Source organism: Calypte anna, chromosome 3 (genome assembly GCF_003957555.1).
Source record: "Calypte anna isolate BGI_N300 chromosome 3, bCalAnn1_v1.p, whole genome shotgun sequence".
NCBI lineage: Eukaryota > Metazoa > Chordata > Aves > Apodiformes > Trochilidae > Calypte > Calypte anna.
Window position 1 is genome coordinate 80,647,281 of NC_044246.1, and position 18,744 is coordinate 80,666,024.

The following is an 18,744-nucleotide window of genomic DNA, read 5'->3' on the forward strand; positions in this document are numbered from 1 at the left end:
CAGCATCCTCAATTTTGACCCACATAGCCAGGGAACTGCACCCAAGCTCCAGTTACTGAATATCACCAGGCCCGTGCAGTTTTCGTCAAGTAAGGGGTACATGTCTCAGCTGTTCATGATCCTACAGTAGAATCCAGAGGTCCCATTCCCAATTCCAGCTGTTAGATAAATCCTTAAACATCTGAGCAACCAGTTCCCACTGGGAAAAGCCACCAAATGCCTACATTTTGTAGTTATAAGCCTGAAAGAGCAATTGTGCTGCCTCTAGAGTTCACCATAAGCCAACCATGATACGTGGCCTTTATTCCTTTCATGCTGTTGACTTCTCAACCCTTCAAAAACCCAGATGAGCCTAAACAGAACTCATCCATAAGCTAAACTAGTTCTTTGCATCTGGTACAGCACTGAAATTAAAAAAAAAAAAAAAAAAAAAGCAAAAAATCCAACCAAAACTCTCTCCCAAGCCCCCTATTCATTCAAACTTAATTTAAGGTCTATTGTACCAGTAAACTGAGCTGGGGTTTTTAGACTATTGGACAGCATGTGGATGACTGAGCTTGACACACACCTAGGCACAAATGAAAAGCACCCTGACAGAACCAGTCCTTTCCTACACAGCCAACCACTGTACTGAGGACTAAAACACACTCTCAGCTTTAATTGCACTGAAAAACTAAGCTGAAACAAGTCCCACAATAAGAAACCACAATCCAAAGTGAAACAACAAAAAGTATCAACCTGAACAGAAGGTATTTCAGAGTATCAACAAACCTCAGCATGCACAATTTTATGCACCTCAAAATACTTCAGGTCTGCCACTCTTTCATATCCATTGAACTCATCATTTAGTCACAAAAAACAGGGACATGAAAGTTGAGCTGCTGGTGTGGGTGTGCTTGGTTTGCTATTTGTGTGTATATGTATGTCGGGTATCTTTCAAGAAAATAATGTTATGAAAAATTAAAATTTACAATGAAATTCAAGCATAAAAGCAAAATATAAAGCCAACTGTGGTATCAGAAGTAGCTGATGCAGTTAACTGCCTGAAAACATTCTATAATAGAGTAGATAACTAGCCCAGCTGTTTAAACCAGAATAAAACCATTTTGTAGCAAATAAGACTTGTATATATGATTTGCTCTGGCTATGTGCTACAGTGCTCAGATACAACCCAAAAGTAAGTCTGTCCACTTTCAGAAGGGAGTTTTTGGGCGACAGAGAGAGAGGGTATCAGGCTACTTCCAGTTCAGTAATACTTTCGTGATTATCTAAATTATCCAAGTGGGGCTGGGTTGTATGTGTGCTATAAAGCTGAAGATACACACAGCCAACCCCAAATTTAGCTAGGAGTCCTAGCTAAATTTACTATTAATTTGCTGGGAATGTTTTGTTTAGCTGTAATAAACATAAATCTCTGATACATTCTTCATGCATAAAAATTCAAATTTGCATCATCTGTAGCATAACATTTGTTTAACTCTGCTAAATGCATAATGATTGCTGATGATATTTATCTTGACATCGTTCAGAGTCACTAATTCAAGTACTCTTCAGGAAAAAAAAAGGGAAAAAAAAGGAAGAACAGAGGCCAAGTAATTAAATAGTAACCTCAAAATACTTCAGAGTATTACAGAGAAGTAAGAGTCAATTTAAATATTTAAATCTCTGTGCTTCACTCAAATGAGAGGCCAAGTTGAAGAGGGTAAGGCCCACCAAGTGAAGTGCTAAGACCTTGTTTTGTGAAATTTCATAACATTACAGTGCTTTCTGTAGCTAAAGTCAATGTACAACTGAAGTATATAGACATGCATTCCCAGCACAGATCAAGCAATAGTTTCAAGCTGTTCACCAAAATGAGGGGCACAGTCAGCAGTCACATCTGAAATCACTGAAGAGGAATTCTGCAGCAGAAGCGGAAAAAATAATGCTGCCTTAAATTGGGGTTTTAACTCTGTAATTGCCCTCTTGAGAACTGATCTCCCTACCACTTTTTAACATGTATGATGTAGACGGGACATTTTTACAGCCAACTGTACCCTAATTAGTTGAGACATACAAAACAGTCTACACTGTGAATTAGGGTGAGACTTTTTCCATAGGACTCTGTTGGTTTGCACATAATAAAAATCAGTATTATAACAAACAAAGCCAACTTCTTACAAATCACCTTTTATACAGTTCCCTTCAAACAGCTATTACTACATCTCAGAAAAGGATTTACCTCATTATCTGTTCCCACATCCAGCATCACTGGTAGACACTCGTGAGGTTTTACTCCTCCACACGCTGTATAAAGTGCCAGTTTGCCAACTGGGATGCCCATTCCATAACAGCCCAGGTCTCCAAGACCAAGAATACGTTCTCCATCTGTCACCACAATAGCCTGGAGGAAGAAATAAAAGCTTCTTTGCTTCTATGTACTAAGTATTTCATTATCTTCTTACCATGATCTTTTAATTTTCATGTAAAAATTGACAAAGGCTCGGAATTTGTATACTGAATTTCACAGTGTGTTCTTGTGACATTATTTTAGACTCTTGCTTCACTGTAAGTGGGACTTCACATAAAAATTTTAAGCATTAACAAGATGTATTTAGTATTTCATATTGTCATTTACTATATTTACATTAAAAGGGAACTGGCATTGCTCCCTCTTATGATTTTCTGTCAACAGTAAGAAAACACAAAAGGAAGAGAACAGAATTTATTGACAAAAAAAACCTGGACTCCTGGGGTTTTTTCCATGGCTGTTTTCAGCAGAGTCAGATCCAGATCCAGCCACTCCTGCTGCCTACAGCCACCTGGTTCCTACCCTTCAAAGAGGTATTTCTTCTGTCCTTACAGAAACAACACACTCCATCATACTTATACACAAGAAACGTGTTTTGATTGAAATACTGCAACTCAGTAAGCCTCACAAAGCTGTCTGCACTATAAAGGAAGAACAATGCTTCCCCTGTCATACTCTGTAAAAAGCCATTTTAGTTGGAAATTGGGTATTTTTTGCGAGACAGCTAATCAGGTATCATATGGGGAGAACTCTTATCCCAAACTCCAGAAGAGGCTACCAAGAGATCATGTAGAATCTCCACTCTTGGAGCAACTCAAAACCCAGCTGGACATGGCTCTGAGTAACCTGCCCGGGAAGACCCTGATTGAGTAGGAGGATGGACTACATGATCTCCAGAGATTCCCTCCTACCTCAACCATTCTGTGACGGCCTGAAATGCAGAAAAAGCAGATGTAGCTTTTTTGAAGCATAATATTGTGTCCTTGACCAATTCATCAGCAAAGGATGCCTATAGCTAAACAAGGGATTAAAGCCCCCAAACTTTGGCTGTAACAGCATTGTCTCTATTTAAAAAACTAGGTAAGAAACCACTGAAATCTAATTGATAAAAAGGTTATAAAACTGTCTTGATCATATTACCTTGGGTGCAAAGCAGTGTCACCTTTGTCATGCAACTAAAACTGAGCTTACCTTGACAGTACTTTCTGGCCAGGATTTAAGCATCGTAGCGAGGTGTCCCCGGTCATGGATAGTAATGAAAAGACCTCTGCAAATAAAAAAAAACCCAAAATGTTTCTTAAAAACAAGCAATTGAATGCTTCATTATAAATAAAATAAATAATATATTCACTCCATGCAAATGCGTTTATAACAAATATAGATTCAGTTCAACTTTGGATCAATGAGCTCATTAAATGCCTCCACTTACAAGTCAGAGAACTTTTAACTCAGTACAGCAAAACCAGTGAGGACCTGTAAGATCAGTTTCTGAAAATTGCTAAGTTTGATCTTAAAGCTGAGCACATGATTTATTCAAATGTTTGTTAATTGTCCCAGACTACAAAACATGTTCACTATGTAACACTCATCAGTACCCCAGCAGTCCTAATGTTTATGGACAACAGGCCAAAGTTTTACTCTATTAACAACCCCTGAAAGAAGCCACAGATGACCATTAAATAAAATAATTAAAGAGCATTCAGCTATGTGTTAAGAAAACAGTCTAACTATTCAATTAGATTAATCCTCTGACACCTACAAGAGTGGGAAATTATCTTCTCTATATGGAAACTTCTTTGGTTTGGAAGTGGGTAGCCCATCCTCCAGTGCTAAGCATATTTTTAATTTGAAGGGTATTTATATATTGACCTTTAGTTCCATCAGCACAGAACAGTATAAAAGAAAATGGCTGAAAATTCTAATTTTATTTTTTATTATAATAAGCAAAATCAATAGGGTATCTTATCCTACCCTTTAGCATTTTATTCTTCATTTATTTTACTTGACATGCAGCTCTACATTCAGCTCCACTCGGACTTGCTTTCATTCCATTTCTGATCTACTTTCCTTATATGAGATAGTGAAGAAATATCTCCCACTAAAGTCAATCTCTCAAAAAACATGAAGATGTATGAAAACAAGTTATGCCAAAGATGCCCTCTGGTAATTAAACCTTGCACTAGTATACATTAGGAGTTGTCTACTGGAATAATTCTAAAGCATTTCACACACCTATTAAAAAGTAAAAATTCAAGAAGACTATTGAAGAATGACTTAAATCTAAGTCTAAAAACAATAGCTCCATATTCATGTATTCCACATTCATGGGTACATACCTATGTCAGTCTACATAAAACTAATAAAAAAATAAATAAGAGGAAAAAAAATAAAAAAGGGATAAGGGAAAAAAATAAATAAAGGGAAAAATAAATAAGGGAAATTAGTCAGATATGACTGCAAGCATTTCAAGTAAAAAAAAAAAAAAGTTTTCTGCAGTGTTAAAACTTAGTCCCAAGACACCAAAATTAGTCCAAAAAATATGTTTAGTTTAAAATGATTTCATACATATTAGACTATACATAAAAATTACAATGCAACATACATTTTTATAATTAATTTTATATTTAACTTCAAATTTAAGAGTTTTCTTCCCCTCTGATGTAAAAAATAAAAAACTGAAGCTGTTTATTTGGAGGGGAGCACAACTCAGGGTAAGAGCCGTTGCAGTTAACTATAGCATTTCTTAATCTTAACTAATTATTCAGAAACGGACATTGCAACCTCAAGTAGTTAATTGACTAAAAGCTATCATGTTCTAAAAGAAAAATATATATCCACTGTATAGAGGTGACGTAGATGCTCAGATCATAACAAGAGGGGAACAAAAAAACACCATAACAATCAGTCATTTAGGATTAGATATTTCTAACTGTTTAACTTTCATTTTATATAATTGTCCTTAAACCCAGGCATTCTATACCCTGGCATTCACAGTTCCCCTCCTGCTTCCATTCCACTTGCTCAGAACAAATGCACCAAGCTAGATGATTACTTCTATGGGTTTTTTCTTAATAAGTAACACCTGTCAGCAGATTAATTCTTCCACCCAAGTGGAAATGACAGCCCTCAGGGCTGGGATGCTTAATATTTACAAAACTATTCAGAAGCTGTGAAATTCACAGCCTGAAAGCACTTCCATTTGTAAGCCCACTACCTGAAAAAAAAAAGAAAAAAAAAAAGATGGACTTAACAGTGAAATGCAGCAAAGCAAAATATATGTGGATGCTTACTTTCTGATATACTGTACAGTGAGCCATTCTATAAAGCACTGTAAAAAAGTGTCAAATCATAAAATATCAAAATTGCTTATCAAAATTGCCTCAGACCGAGTCCATTGTGGGAGATTAATGAAAATGGAGAGTGCAGGAGCAAAGCTAACCAGAGGCATCACCCTTCTCCTTCTCCCCGCCCTCCAATTTACACCAACTTAATAGATTCCTGTTAAATGAAGCAAGATTTTGCATTGATTTTCCACAGAGCCAGAGCCCAGCCCAGTGTGGTTAAATGACCTCTTCTTTGCAATCTAGGGAGGGAGGTCTTGGGGGAATAAATTCCCCAGTGGAGGAAAATAAAGGCAGGGCGGCTGCTCCAGAAGGAATTTTGTTAGAACATTTGTAAGGACCTTTGAATAAGTATTTAAACCCTATTTCAGAAATCTGTTCAAGCAGGATCACATTCAAAAAACAATGGAAAAAAGGGGCTGATGTGTAAACAGAACCATGTCAAAAGCATTTTCACTCCCCCTCCCTTCTCCCCTTCCCTTCATTCTTTCTGTAAGACATTTCTGGTCACATTGTTCTGACTGAGAAGATGCTCCTCGACTAAAGGGCACAGGATGAGAGATAAGAAAATTTGATTTTTTTTATCTGTATCTGTTTTCATCATCTTTAATTTCTTTAATGAATTTTCCTCCTTTAAAGTGTCCTCTGCAAGAAGCTACGTCAGGTTGCAAGAGCAACCCTGGCTTCTAAAACTGTCAGCTACAAGACTTCTAAACTAGAAGTTACTGGAATTGAACTCATTTGCAATTCCATCTGCAGGCAACCACCAAAAGACAGCACTATGTATTTTTTTCTTTTCCATGAGGTGATGCTATGTCCAGGAAAAGCACCAAGTACACAAGGTTATTACAAGTGAGATAAGGAGACAAACTGACAAGGCAGTCAACTCCTTGGCTACTTAGCAGACCTTACAGTTCATTTAGGCTGGCATAGGACAGCCATAAGAATCAGGAAAGGAGTAAACTACACAATGTAAATTGGATTAAATTATATATGTATTGCAGTCCAGAAATCAGAAAGAATTACCTATTTTGGTATCATGTCACATCAGTGATACTCCCCCTGATCTGGTGGATGCAGAGCAAGAGACAGCCCACGTAACATATATTGCAGCACACAGAGAAAGAAACAAGATACAGAAGAAAAACAAAAACAACAAAAAATAAAACCCTTAAAGACAAGGTTATGTAAAAATTCATTTTGAACCTGGCACAGTTGAGATCTATCTGGAAGTCATCTGAGGACATAGACAGAAGGGCTCATCCTCAGTCACCCTGGCCTCAGTTAGCCTTCAGGTCAGCACTGGCTTACACCAAGCTAGCCACGGGGCTTCAGGTAGCCAGAGAATACATGAAACTGCAGTGGAGGAATAATTATGGAAATAAGGAACTATGCCTCCTTTCTGCTTGTCACACCACCAGTAAGAGCAGAGTCCTGAAGAGTGAGGGAAGAAGCCACAGTGGGACATCCAGATCCACTCAAATAATGGGTGGATCTATTTTGGGTCACTGAGCTCTCTAGGCTATAGCAGATTTTACCAGTTATGTGGAGGTCATTTTACATCACATAATTTGGCTCTGTTTTGTAAGGACTCAGATCTCTGAGAACAAAGTGCACGGGATTAAATGGAGTTTTTGTTTATTATGCTTCAAGGAAATAATGTTCCACCAGCAATGTATTTGTCTATTTTATATTAAAGAACAGTTTAGAAAAATGTGTCCTAGTAACAGAACAGTCTTTTCTTTCTTCCTCTTGTAATAACAGAAGGCAATCTAACATGTCTTAGAAGACATGAAACGTTTTTTAATGAAAAAGTTCAAACTTTTCTCACAACCCTACATGTTCAAAACTGATATTTCAATTATGGACTGTACTCAGAATTGTAGTAGAGGTGACTTCATGTCCCCAGGCAGCCTAAATCAACAGGCTTAATAACATGAAAAAATCTCAGGGACCAGCTTCAGTTTATTTCTGTGCCTAGACTTTCCCAAATTACTGCATTTTACAAGAAAGAGGTGAACTACTTCCCTAGTCCCTTTTGAAATTACATCCTATTTTTATTAAGATTATAAAAAGAAGTATAATACAAACATTGCCCTAGAAACTGAGTACCTATCTGTCCCCAAAGTACGTTCTGCTCTTTTTTCAACAATAAATAATATTTCCCATTGAAACTGCTCAATATGGTCTTGTCCCATCATATTTCATATACTCAAACTTCTAATTTCATTCTACCTAGGTTAAATGGTTACCAGGTTCCTTTGCATAGTAACATTCATTCCAATGCCTCTGAGGTGTAATAAATACTACTGATGGGTTGATTTATTTATTTGTTTTACTTTTCCCTCTGTAGAGGGACAAATGCTGTTAATTTACAAAGCACAGGTATTTCTAAATAATGATGCTGAAATAACAGCTGTTAGCTAACCTTCATCCTGAATTCATTGGTATTAAAGAAACCCAGGTTTTACATTTACTAAACCATTGCATACTCAAATTGTATTTAGACAGAAAAATTTGTAAGGAGGAAACCCAAGATTATATCAAAACCAAACATCAAAAATAGGACAGGAGCATTAAGAGAACAGTACATACTGTTAACACCTTTGAAAGTCTGGAGGTGTACATGAGTAAGATTCAGTTCATAAACCAGAGAAGTACTACCAGCACATGAAAGACAATGGAGAGTAAGATATGAACCCAGAAAAGACATAGAAGATTATAAATATTACATGTTATTTCATCCTTGGCATATGGTTTCCTAAGTAGCTGATTATACATAGTTATTTTTTAGAACAAAGTGACTTGAAGTATTCTGGAAGAGAGATGCTAACATCTGCCAACTCCAGCTAGTTATACTTATAAGAATAATAGAAGCCTCATTATAAATTTTACTAGTGACTCAAAAGCCCCATTTGGCACAGGAGAATAGGGAACTAATTAAACCAGCGAAAACAAGAGTGTTTATAATTACTGCAAATGGTAAATGTTAATGTCAAGGGGTCTGAAGAGTCAATCCTCAGCTATTGGAGCGAATCAACATTGTCTTATTTTAAGATTCCCTTCTGAAAACCCTGTCTCATAGCACTATTTATCCAATGTCAGCAGCCTGCTTAGCACTCTTTCATATGCCCAAGACCATGAAAGCTGATTATCAATCCCTGTTAGTAAGTGCAGTGCTCTAACAGTTACTACAGTGAAAAACAACATCTACATTACACAGACAAGGAAGCTCAGGGCAATTACAAAATGGTCCGGTCTGCAACATGAATTAGCAGGGGGAGCCAAAAAGGGATTAACTAAGAGAGACAGCAGCTGAAACCCTGGCAAATGAAAATATCACCTCAGGGGAATGAGGTTTCAGAAAAGGAAGGATGAGGTTTGGAAGAGTAAAAGGCACATAACTCTAGTGACACAAAGATTAAGATGCTGTGGGATCTTTTAGTATAGATGTTAGAACATTATTTAAAAATAAAAATAATTATGATTATAGTAATTTATTAAAAAAAAATATGTACAACTGGGGTAGGTATCTACTTAAGATTGTAATTTTTCTGGTGCAGGTCTCAACAAACTGCAGTGCTCCAGATGCTGCACATCCAATAACAAAAGTACATACAGCATCCCCACTGTGCTCAGTCCTGCCCAAGAGCTCGTATTACAATCCATGGCTCTGCCTTGTCTCTAATAAGGAGCTTTGAAGTGCTCATGCAGGTAGCACCACTCTCAGAAGAGCTGGTTCAAGCAACTCCATAGGTTGCAGGAATTTCCCTTTTCCAGCAATCCTAAATGACAAAATATCACGACCCAGCTGGACTGGGTGCCTTTTCAAATATAGGTGACCAGAGACCCAACTTGAGGTGTCAGAACATCCTCACTTCTACCCAGTGTGGGAAGAGGGAAGTGGGGAACCAGGGGTTGCTGTTCAGTAACCTGCAAGCTGTACCTCTCCCAATCCACCTCTGGGCAGAGGACAGATCAGAGATTGCCCCATCTGCCCTTCTGCTTCTGAAAAAAGGCTCCACAGCTTGCATATGGTGTATATCTTATAAATGGTAACACAACAGAGCACATGAGAGCTTTTTAAAAAAAAAGGAGAGAGTTGCTCATGGGCTGCTCTCTTATTGTTTTTCTCCAAGTCTGGAATCTCTCCCAGCTCTCTGAGAGCCCGATTCTTGCTACCAAAGTCTGTAATCTTTACACTGCTACTTTAAGCATACAAAGACTTTTGCAAAAGGAACCTTTATGGCTCAAAACATCCATTCAGTTTGTCAGAATGCCAGTCAGGTAAACTCAGGCTCCAGAACTGGGCAAAGAAGTCAGACCTCTGAACAATAAAAAGCAACCCAATGAAGTAATTTCTCAGCTTCTTCTCATTCAACACAAAAAACATTGCACTGGTAAAATAATCTGAATAAAACATTACAAGCTGTACAGACAAACTTTAAAACCAATTCTGCATGGTACATAAATCAAACACTAATAATCCAAAGTCTCTACTTTATTTTGGAAACCATGAAGTGCACCTCAAACTACTGCAGATTAAAATAAAGAACACTTCATAGTAAAAGCAGCACTTTGTAGACTTTTGCAGATTCTGCATTAGTTATATAAAACACTTAATATTGTATATCTAGGTAACACGGGGGTTTAATTCATGTCTTACCACCTTTACTTTCAAAACCAAACAGCACAGAACTTCATAATCTAAATATTCAGACTTCAACAATGCATCTTTTTCATACAGCAGAATAGATCCAATCCTATCTTCTTTATACCCACTTCTTAAAGCATGAATTTGTTGATTTAACTATATTCCTAAAGTATCATTCATCTAGACAATCAGCTTTTATGTATTGCTGCTTAACTACATAATGTCAATTCAAGAGGATGTGTTTGTTTGAAAAGGAAAAGGCAGGCTGAGAAATACTGTGTTTTAAGGGTCAGAGCTGTTTTCCCCCAGAAGCTACTTAAATTCTTCTGAGAGCTGCTCAATAAATAACTTAATTACTCACACTCTAGTAGACATAAATAGAACTATTTGAAGACTGTGAGTGAGAGAATGGTTTATCAGAGCCAGACCCATTCATTTTTAAGAGAAAAAATAACCCACTGCTCTGCTTCAATAGCTATCATGTTCGTACTATTTTATGCTAATATTAACTTTGCAAGGAACCATCCACAAACATCAACCATGTATCTAATAAGAAACTTGTAATTCTAATGATGTTTTTTAAAAAAAAACTTTGAAATTTTATTTAAACTGTGAATTAGTCAAACAGCCAAGATCACTATACTTCTATTTACTTCAAAAATTTGTGCTGCCCTGGCTTACTGGACCATGGAAAATTTCCAGTAGCTGGAAAATAGCATCCTTTAAGCCCCTTTTCATTGACCTTTAAAACACCATCATCTTCTCTCAATAACTATTAATAAGGACAAAAGTGAAGACATATTAAAAAGCCTTCTTTCAGCATATCCTCCTCAACTTCCACTGCATGAAGTCACTTCTGAAAAGAGACACACAGTTCCATTTGTAGAGCCAACCTTATCTGCTCCAAAGAAGCCACTCATTTGTGTCTCAGTGACAGAGCAGTTCTTAACACAAGGATCTGCAGTGCTAAGAGGTAAGAAGGCAGAAGTCAGGCCAGCTGATGGGAAAGTTGTCTGGGTTAAAGGAGTCACACAAGAACTTGGCCAGGGAGCATCCAGGGATAGATCAGAGCTGTTTCACCCAGGCTTGAGCTGTCTGTTTATGGCATCCCTGAGACCTTCATTCTGAGGGCTGCCACTGCTGGAGATCCCTGAAAGCTTGAATCAAGCTTGAATGCATTTTACCAACCACTCACCAAATGACTGAGGCTAAGACCATGCTCAAGAAGAATCTCATTTCAGTGTGTGCAGTGGAGTATTTTTACATTTTATGTGAAGTGGCAAAAGTGAAAACAGAAGTAGGAACATTGCTTGCAGCAAATGGAAATAGGGCAGAGTTGAAATCTTTATAAATATGCTATTTACTTGGCAACCACGAATTCCCCATGCTCAGAACTTTAGTTATTTGTGAATAAACCATTAACTAACTGAACAGAAACCAAACTGTGTTTTGCATTTTTGTTTCCAGAAGCAAACATCTACATGTGGTTTAATCACTTAATACTCATTAACAGAAGAAAGTCCTTATAAAAAGCAGAACTGACTTTCCATGCCACCATTTAACTCAGAGATCAGTGGTCAGGATGACAGACACCTGACTAACCTTTCTCCACCCACCTGCAAATTACACTACATTAATGCTACTCTATGATGGATTCACCAAAGTTATTATGATGTGGTCTTTTTATGTTTAAGTTTAGTATAATCCACTTTGCTGACACTTATTTTTAACAGTGCACAAAAGAAAACAGTTGCTATAAACTATAAAAAGCAACAAAACTATAAAACTTTGCTGAAAAGGGCAGAAATACCATGCAAGGAAAAAAATGGTTCATTTCTATGACAAAATTTTTGCCTCTTGCCTTTTCCAGAAGACTTATATCAGCAGGGGCCTATGGTTGTCTTACAAGCAGTGTGTAAAAACTACCCAGACTAAAAGCATCTATCCATAGATATATTCAAACAAGATATAATCAAACACATAAGCAGTACCCATTGTTATGTTCTTAAAGGCTGAAAGTCTTTATGACCTCTCCTCCAATCTTCCATTTTAAAGCCTGACTATTTGCTGTATGTATTTAGAAAGCTTCTAGACAAAGACAGAAAACGATGATGTTATTATATCCAAGCTACTGAAAAGTTAAGAGTGATTTTGCTGGGGTTCTTCCTTCCGCTTTTGAACTTCACCAAATATGATTTCCTGAAAACCCATTTGTTTATTACTTTTAAAAAAAAAATCTACCATATTTTGTACTGCAAATGCAACAATGAGATAATGTTGGATTGCTGAGTAATGAGAGCATTTTAAACAGAGAAGCTGCTGAATGTGTAAGCAGGGGATCTGGTGGTGCTGAAGAACGTGCAGCAAATGTACAGAAATCACATTTCTGTGACAGCTGGAGAACTTCCAATGTAAGCACATCCCTAAAGGAAAACATTTTCTGGACATGGTCTGGGAAATATACAGAATGAGCTAATAAACCATTGTAATGTTTCCAAATCACTGGTATCTCATCTGAAAAAATAATGGTACCTCATTTAGCAACATCAGGAGATAGCAATGACAATTGCTGGGGACTTGGAAAACACTCTCTGCACAGAGCCAGAGAGCAGGATTCCTCTGTCTCTGAGATGATTTTAATGTAAACAAAACCCCATACTAAATTCTTATCAGTTACCTGTAATGGTTCATTGCAACATGCTCATGGTGCCTATGCATAGATCCCTCATGCTGGTGATACTTATTTGCAAATACATGCAGTAAAAGCATTTCTTTTTTACCCCATTGATAGCTAAGCTATTTCTTTTCCATATCATAGCCCTAGAAGGGGAAAAAAAGGCACACACTTTTTTCTTAGTACTTCTCAAACAATTAATTGCAAGTTTAGTAAGCACATGCAAGGGCAAGAGGATTGCCTTTAAGTGTGGACACTTCACATCTCTAAGAACAGCTAGCAGCCACAGAAATGGATCTTCTTCCTTTAAGTACTTCTCCATCTGTAAATGTACCCTACTAAGCAATTTCTGCAGTATTTACCCTGAGGGAGTGTTCCCTCCCCTGTGCGGGTTTCAGAATAGCCACTTTCATAAGAACAGAGAGACTGCCATCCAAAATGCCAAAACAACTCTGTAACTCCTTGGCAAAAGCAAGTTCAACATAAATGTTAAATAGCTATTAGCACTGGTGCCCAGTATAGAAGCATCCAGCAAAGAAGTCACAGCTGCTGCTTAAGTTGAGAACCATCAGCTGACTCCAGTTGTGTAATGAACACCTATTGATAGAAAGCTCTTTCATTTTTATGACTTTATAACAGCCATGCTATTGCTGTCCCCCTTCTTTGATAAAAGAGAGTCCTCTGGCTGTTTCAGTGTACCACAAGATAATATGAGTCTTCCAAAAAGACCTTTTTATTGCCAAGCTAAAAGCTTGACACTTAAGGCGTGCACATCAGGCTCAATAAATAAGTTGTGGCTTCTCTTCCCTTCCTAAGGTCTTTTCACCAAAACCAGACCATTTATTCTTCATGGATAAAATAGTATTTAACTTTATTATTTCTGACTGTATTAGGCTGCTCTGAAAGATGTTCCTCATCTCCTGCAGTGTATCAGTTGCATCATTCTAGATGCCTGTGGAGTAAATTAACATATGTGAGAGACAGTGATGTGGTGGCCAGAGTCCTGGAGCAAAACATGGGGCAACTGAGCAGCAGAAATATTTATTAACACTAAGCATACTCCTAAAGAGTAAATTTACCATTCCATTCCAGATGGAAGTTTGAGACACTTTGGTGAGAAAGCAACATCAATATACTGAAGATCATCAACAGCAAAGTTGTTCAAGATTCCAAGGCAAGGTGTTTGGATCTTGAAATCAAAATTATCATTGGCTTTATGCTGGAGCCACCAGTATCAGTGCTGTTTTGCTTTACTTTGAGCACTGTCTTAAAGCATCTGACACCACTAGGATCATCCCACAGAGGCATTCACACTCTCTGCATAAAAGAATCTGAAAATTCAAGTTGCTGTTCCAAAGGTTGATGAGACACCTGAAAAAATCTTGAACCATCCTGTTTTTCCATGGGGCAACCAAGCTGTCTGTTGTCTGCATCATCTTAGATGCAAACTACTGTCCACTGCAGGCTACAATTTAATGGTTGTCCAAAGCCCCTCAGTCCAGAAGGCAGGAAAATATTTCATTTTCACAAGAGGTAAAGATGAAGGCACATCCATTTGCAAATGTTTTGTGGGATTTGACAGTCTGTCTGTGAAAAGGTGTTAAACTAAGGAAAGTTATGGTTTTCTATTGAAGCAAGTGGTCCTTAGAAGGTTTGTTTTGGGGGGAAAATAATATTGACAATTAGGGAACTGTCAAGTAAAGAGGGTTGACAGAGGCTATTTCTGAGGTGGTATTTTGGTAGATAAAAAGTGTTTGAATAGAGTACAACAGAGCCACTGAGCAGACCTCTCCCATATTGTATGAACTGATACTTTAGTGCTGCTCATAAGTCTTTGGCCAAGTTGAGGTGTAAAAACTAAATAAAATTTCTGTCATTAAAGTACATTTCATTAAGCATTGTACTAGCTTTGGAAATCTAGAAGCTAGAAACCTGAAGGCATATTGTGGGCTGGCACAGTCAGAATCGCACTAAAAGTTCAGGGAAAAAGGAAGACATGAAGAGTGAAAAGGTATTGTAACAAATCCTAGTTACTGATATAAACCTATAACTTGCCAAAAGAATACTGCTATTTTTAAAAGGTAATGATATTGTTTTTGAAAAGGATATAGCCTAACTTAGAGGTGGTATTAGCACTAGAGAGAAAATACTAGTCAGAGTAAAGACATTTAACTTGGGATGATTATTTTAACAAATATTTTAACACGATGATTATTTTAACAAACCAAATGAGAAGGCTCTAATAAACACATTCTGTCTTTCCCTGTTGTGAAAGGCATCAGTAAGAAACATCTTCCTTTCAGAAGACTCTCCCAGTAAGATGCATACTGAGGAAGATCATCATCATCAACTCTCAAAAGCCACTGAGGTCTAAGTTCCCATTGGCCCAGAGTATACGTGCCCTTGACAAGATCAATTTGGGTCCTCCAAATCTACAGAAGAAGGAGAGCTTTCAGTTCTAATCTCATGCAAGAGATGGTGGAAAAAAGTAGGAAAGTACAAGCCAAATGAGGACAGAGATCTCCTGCAAATATCTAGGATGGTGTGAAGGAAGCAAAGAAGAAAACAGTTATGTCCCATACAATAATTTTTACATTCTTGCACACAAACCAGCAAGGATGGTGCTGTAGAGAAGAGCCCTGAGGCTTTCTAGCAGTCTTCCACGGAAGCCTGTGCTAAGAGGAGAAAGAATATGGCCAAACACTGACTGCTGCCAAACATCTTGAGAGAGTCATGTTTTGTGTAGGGATGGCCTCAGTTCCTCACACTCACAGCCCAGATGTACTACCTCCAGAAAAAAAACCCCAAAACAGAGCAATGCACCATCAAGAGGTAAAAACTCAGGTTTAAAAGCCAGAAATCCCATGCTTGTGATGTGTCTTAAGGACAAAGGTGCTTTTATGAAAAGTCCCTGGAATATTACCTGTGAAAGGAATAATCTGTGCAGCTCATGAGAGAAGGAATATGCTAAAAATAGGTAAACTCACAGAAGACTATTGAAAGAATTGCTCAAAGCACGATTTCCATAAATATTATTCTTCCATTACTGCTGTAGGTTACACCTACATTCAAGCACCAAGTACACACAAAAAATAACACTACATGGAAGACACTGTGTTTCATAATGTTAGGTCAAGACTACATATTCTCAGGTTAGGATAGGATAATAATTAGTGATATTCCAATATGCAAGCTAAATACAAAGAAAAATTTACAGTGGTGAAACTTTTTGCCAAAATATTACCAAACCCCATGATTTTAATAGAGCTCAAGAGAGACCAGATGACTACATATGTATAACCAAAAGAATATCCTAAGGTTTTCAAAATCAAGACAGCTTTTTTTTATTGAACTATTTCTTGGAATGAGAAACTGACTTAACATCTACAGAGCACTCCAAGACCAAAATAAGGTCATCTGACATCTTCTGTGCAAGCCTCCCACACCTTGATGAATGTAACATAGCAGATCAGAATCTTGCCAGACAGGAGAATTACTGGGTGTTGGGAGATGTCATGGCACTTGAAATCAATGGAAATGCTATCAAAAAACCAAGAGGAAAAGCTGCCTGGAAAGTGTCAGCTGTTGTCATCTTCACAAGAGACAGAAGTGAACATTGCAAACTAAAATATAATCCAGAAGTGCTTGGTGGGCAGCTGCAACTGCACTTATCATCAGCTTTTTGAAGCCAATAATAAAAGATTGCCTAAAATCAGAAGAAATGCTGCAACTATGCTAATTCTCTGTTGTAATATTAGAGAACTTGCCCCCTGAGCCATGTTGTTCATAAGCACAAATGGCACCAGTGCCTGCTGTGGAGTGGAACTCCAACAGGTTATGTTCAAAGAAGCATTTTGCTCTACTTTGTCTTTATTGGAACACATTTTGATTTCAGAAACTGCCCTAACAATCAAGCCCTTTCAAGAAACTCCTATAAAAATGCACAGACTTTATTTTTTCACTTCCAGATCGAAATTATGCATAGTTTTCAGACAAAAACTCCTAGGAAAAATAACTCTGAAACTACTGCTTTGTTAACTCTTTTACTATAATTTTATATTACAAAATAATCAGTTTTAACTAAATGAAGATACTAAGACAATTATCCATAGTAACAATCAGACTAATAAAGTCTCTAAGTATATTTATATATATATATATAGATAGATATATGTATGTATGTATGTTTCATCTGGGAAAAAACATCCAGATGTACTGAAAAATTCTAAGAAGGCAGTTATACTGATTAGTATCCAGACCTTCTGGTCTCAATCAAGAAAATAAAATGTATCTGTGGGTGAGACAGGCAAAAGAACAACCAGGAACTGAACTTTCTTGGTTCATGTGATCCAAGAATGCTTGACAAGATTTTGGCCTCCTGTATGCCAAATCTGATTTCTGAAGACACTTGGATGCCAAAGGCATCCTGTGGAATTAATACAAAGGAAAATCCTGACCCTGATGAAAGCCTCATTAAAAACCACCAAAATATTATTCAATGTACCACAGGATCAACTTTGTGCTGGCAAACAGACTGCAACTTCTACTGCCAAGGTCTAACAGTTTGTAAGGAAATAAATGTTTTCCTATTCTCTAGTTTGTTTTTTTTTTTAAGTGATGCTATCTTGCAGCTGAGAATCTCAAATACATAAACATTACTATGTTGACAAATAATGCAGCAGTTGCATTCAATACATCTGAACCACTGTAAATATAATTACATACATTAAATATAAGTAAATACATTCCTTTTGAGGAATATAAGGAAAGGAATCTATCTCATTTTTATCTGCTAGTCAGTCACTCCAAAGAGGAGGAAATCTGATATAATACCAGTACTTGCAAATTGAGTATTTAGCATGATAAATTGCCTTCTGAAAAATTAGCACTAAAGGCTATTTAGCACAATGTTCCAAGTGCTATATAGAAATACTAAAACAGCTAAACAAAACACATTTTAAAAATACTTATTAAAAGTCAATTAAAAATGTAATCCTGATTAGATTTGGGGTAAATAAGAGACCTCTAGATATGCTACATCTAGTCATTTCTGATCAAGGGAAACAAGAATAGAAGTTGAAAGAATTATTGCAGAAGAAAAGTTCTGTGAGAATTCTTTGCTGAACAAGATCTGCTTGGCTTTTTGTTTATTATTTAAAATAAAATTAAAAAAAATACCTCAAATCTAAGTTTGACATAGTTTGCCATTTCAGAAACTGCATCAGTGTCTTCAATAGTCTAGCAACCGCAATGGTGGTTCAAGGGTTGGACTCGATGATCTCTGAGGTCCCTTCCAACCCAGCCAATTCTATGATTCTATGATTCTATGAATATGCAGCACCAGTTTCAATACAGCTGCTTCAAAAATGGTTCCCAGTCAGCCTGACAGAGTGTGACTGCATGGGGAAGTTATTTCAGAGGAACTCTGCCATGCCTGTGTGGCTGCAGCAGTTACCAGAACTTACTTTGTTCATATTTTGTTTGAAATGGCTCTTCCTTCTAGGAATGGAAATACATAAACAGTCACCTAACATTTTAGCAAAGTCTTCAGCATAGCAATACTTGGCAATTTTCCCCCAGCTCTTTGAATGCTGAGTTTACAGAAGAGCCTTAAGCTCTTGGGTGTTCTCTATATGATGTAAAAAGTTGATTTTGGATTCTTAGAGGAAATTTCCATTCAACTTTCCCACATTTATGCCTTCTGGATGAGTAAAGTAACTGAAAGAAGTGTTATATTTTAGAAATCCATTTGCAGAAATAAATTGTTTCTTGGTAAGTCATCAAA

General features: G+C 37.2%; 1 protein-coding gene across 1 annotated transcript in view; it reads right to left on the minus strand.

The window, feature by feature from the left end:
* ME1 (malic enzyme 1) overlaps nt 1-18,744 on the minus strand; it is a 161,831-nt gene that overhangs the window by 93,360 nt on the left and 49,727 nt on the right. Inside the window, exons 4-5 of the mRNA XM_030448370.1 lie at nt 3,482-3,557; nt 2,222-2,383 (exon numbers count right to left, since the gene is read on the minus strand). Of these exons, the coding sequence (XP_030304230.1) occupies nt 2,222-2,383; nt 3,482-3,557 (238 nt within the window). The remainder of the gene's footprint in view (nt 1-2,221; nt 2,384-3,481; nt 3,558-18,744) is intronic.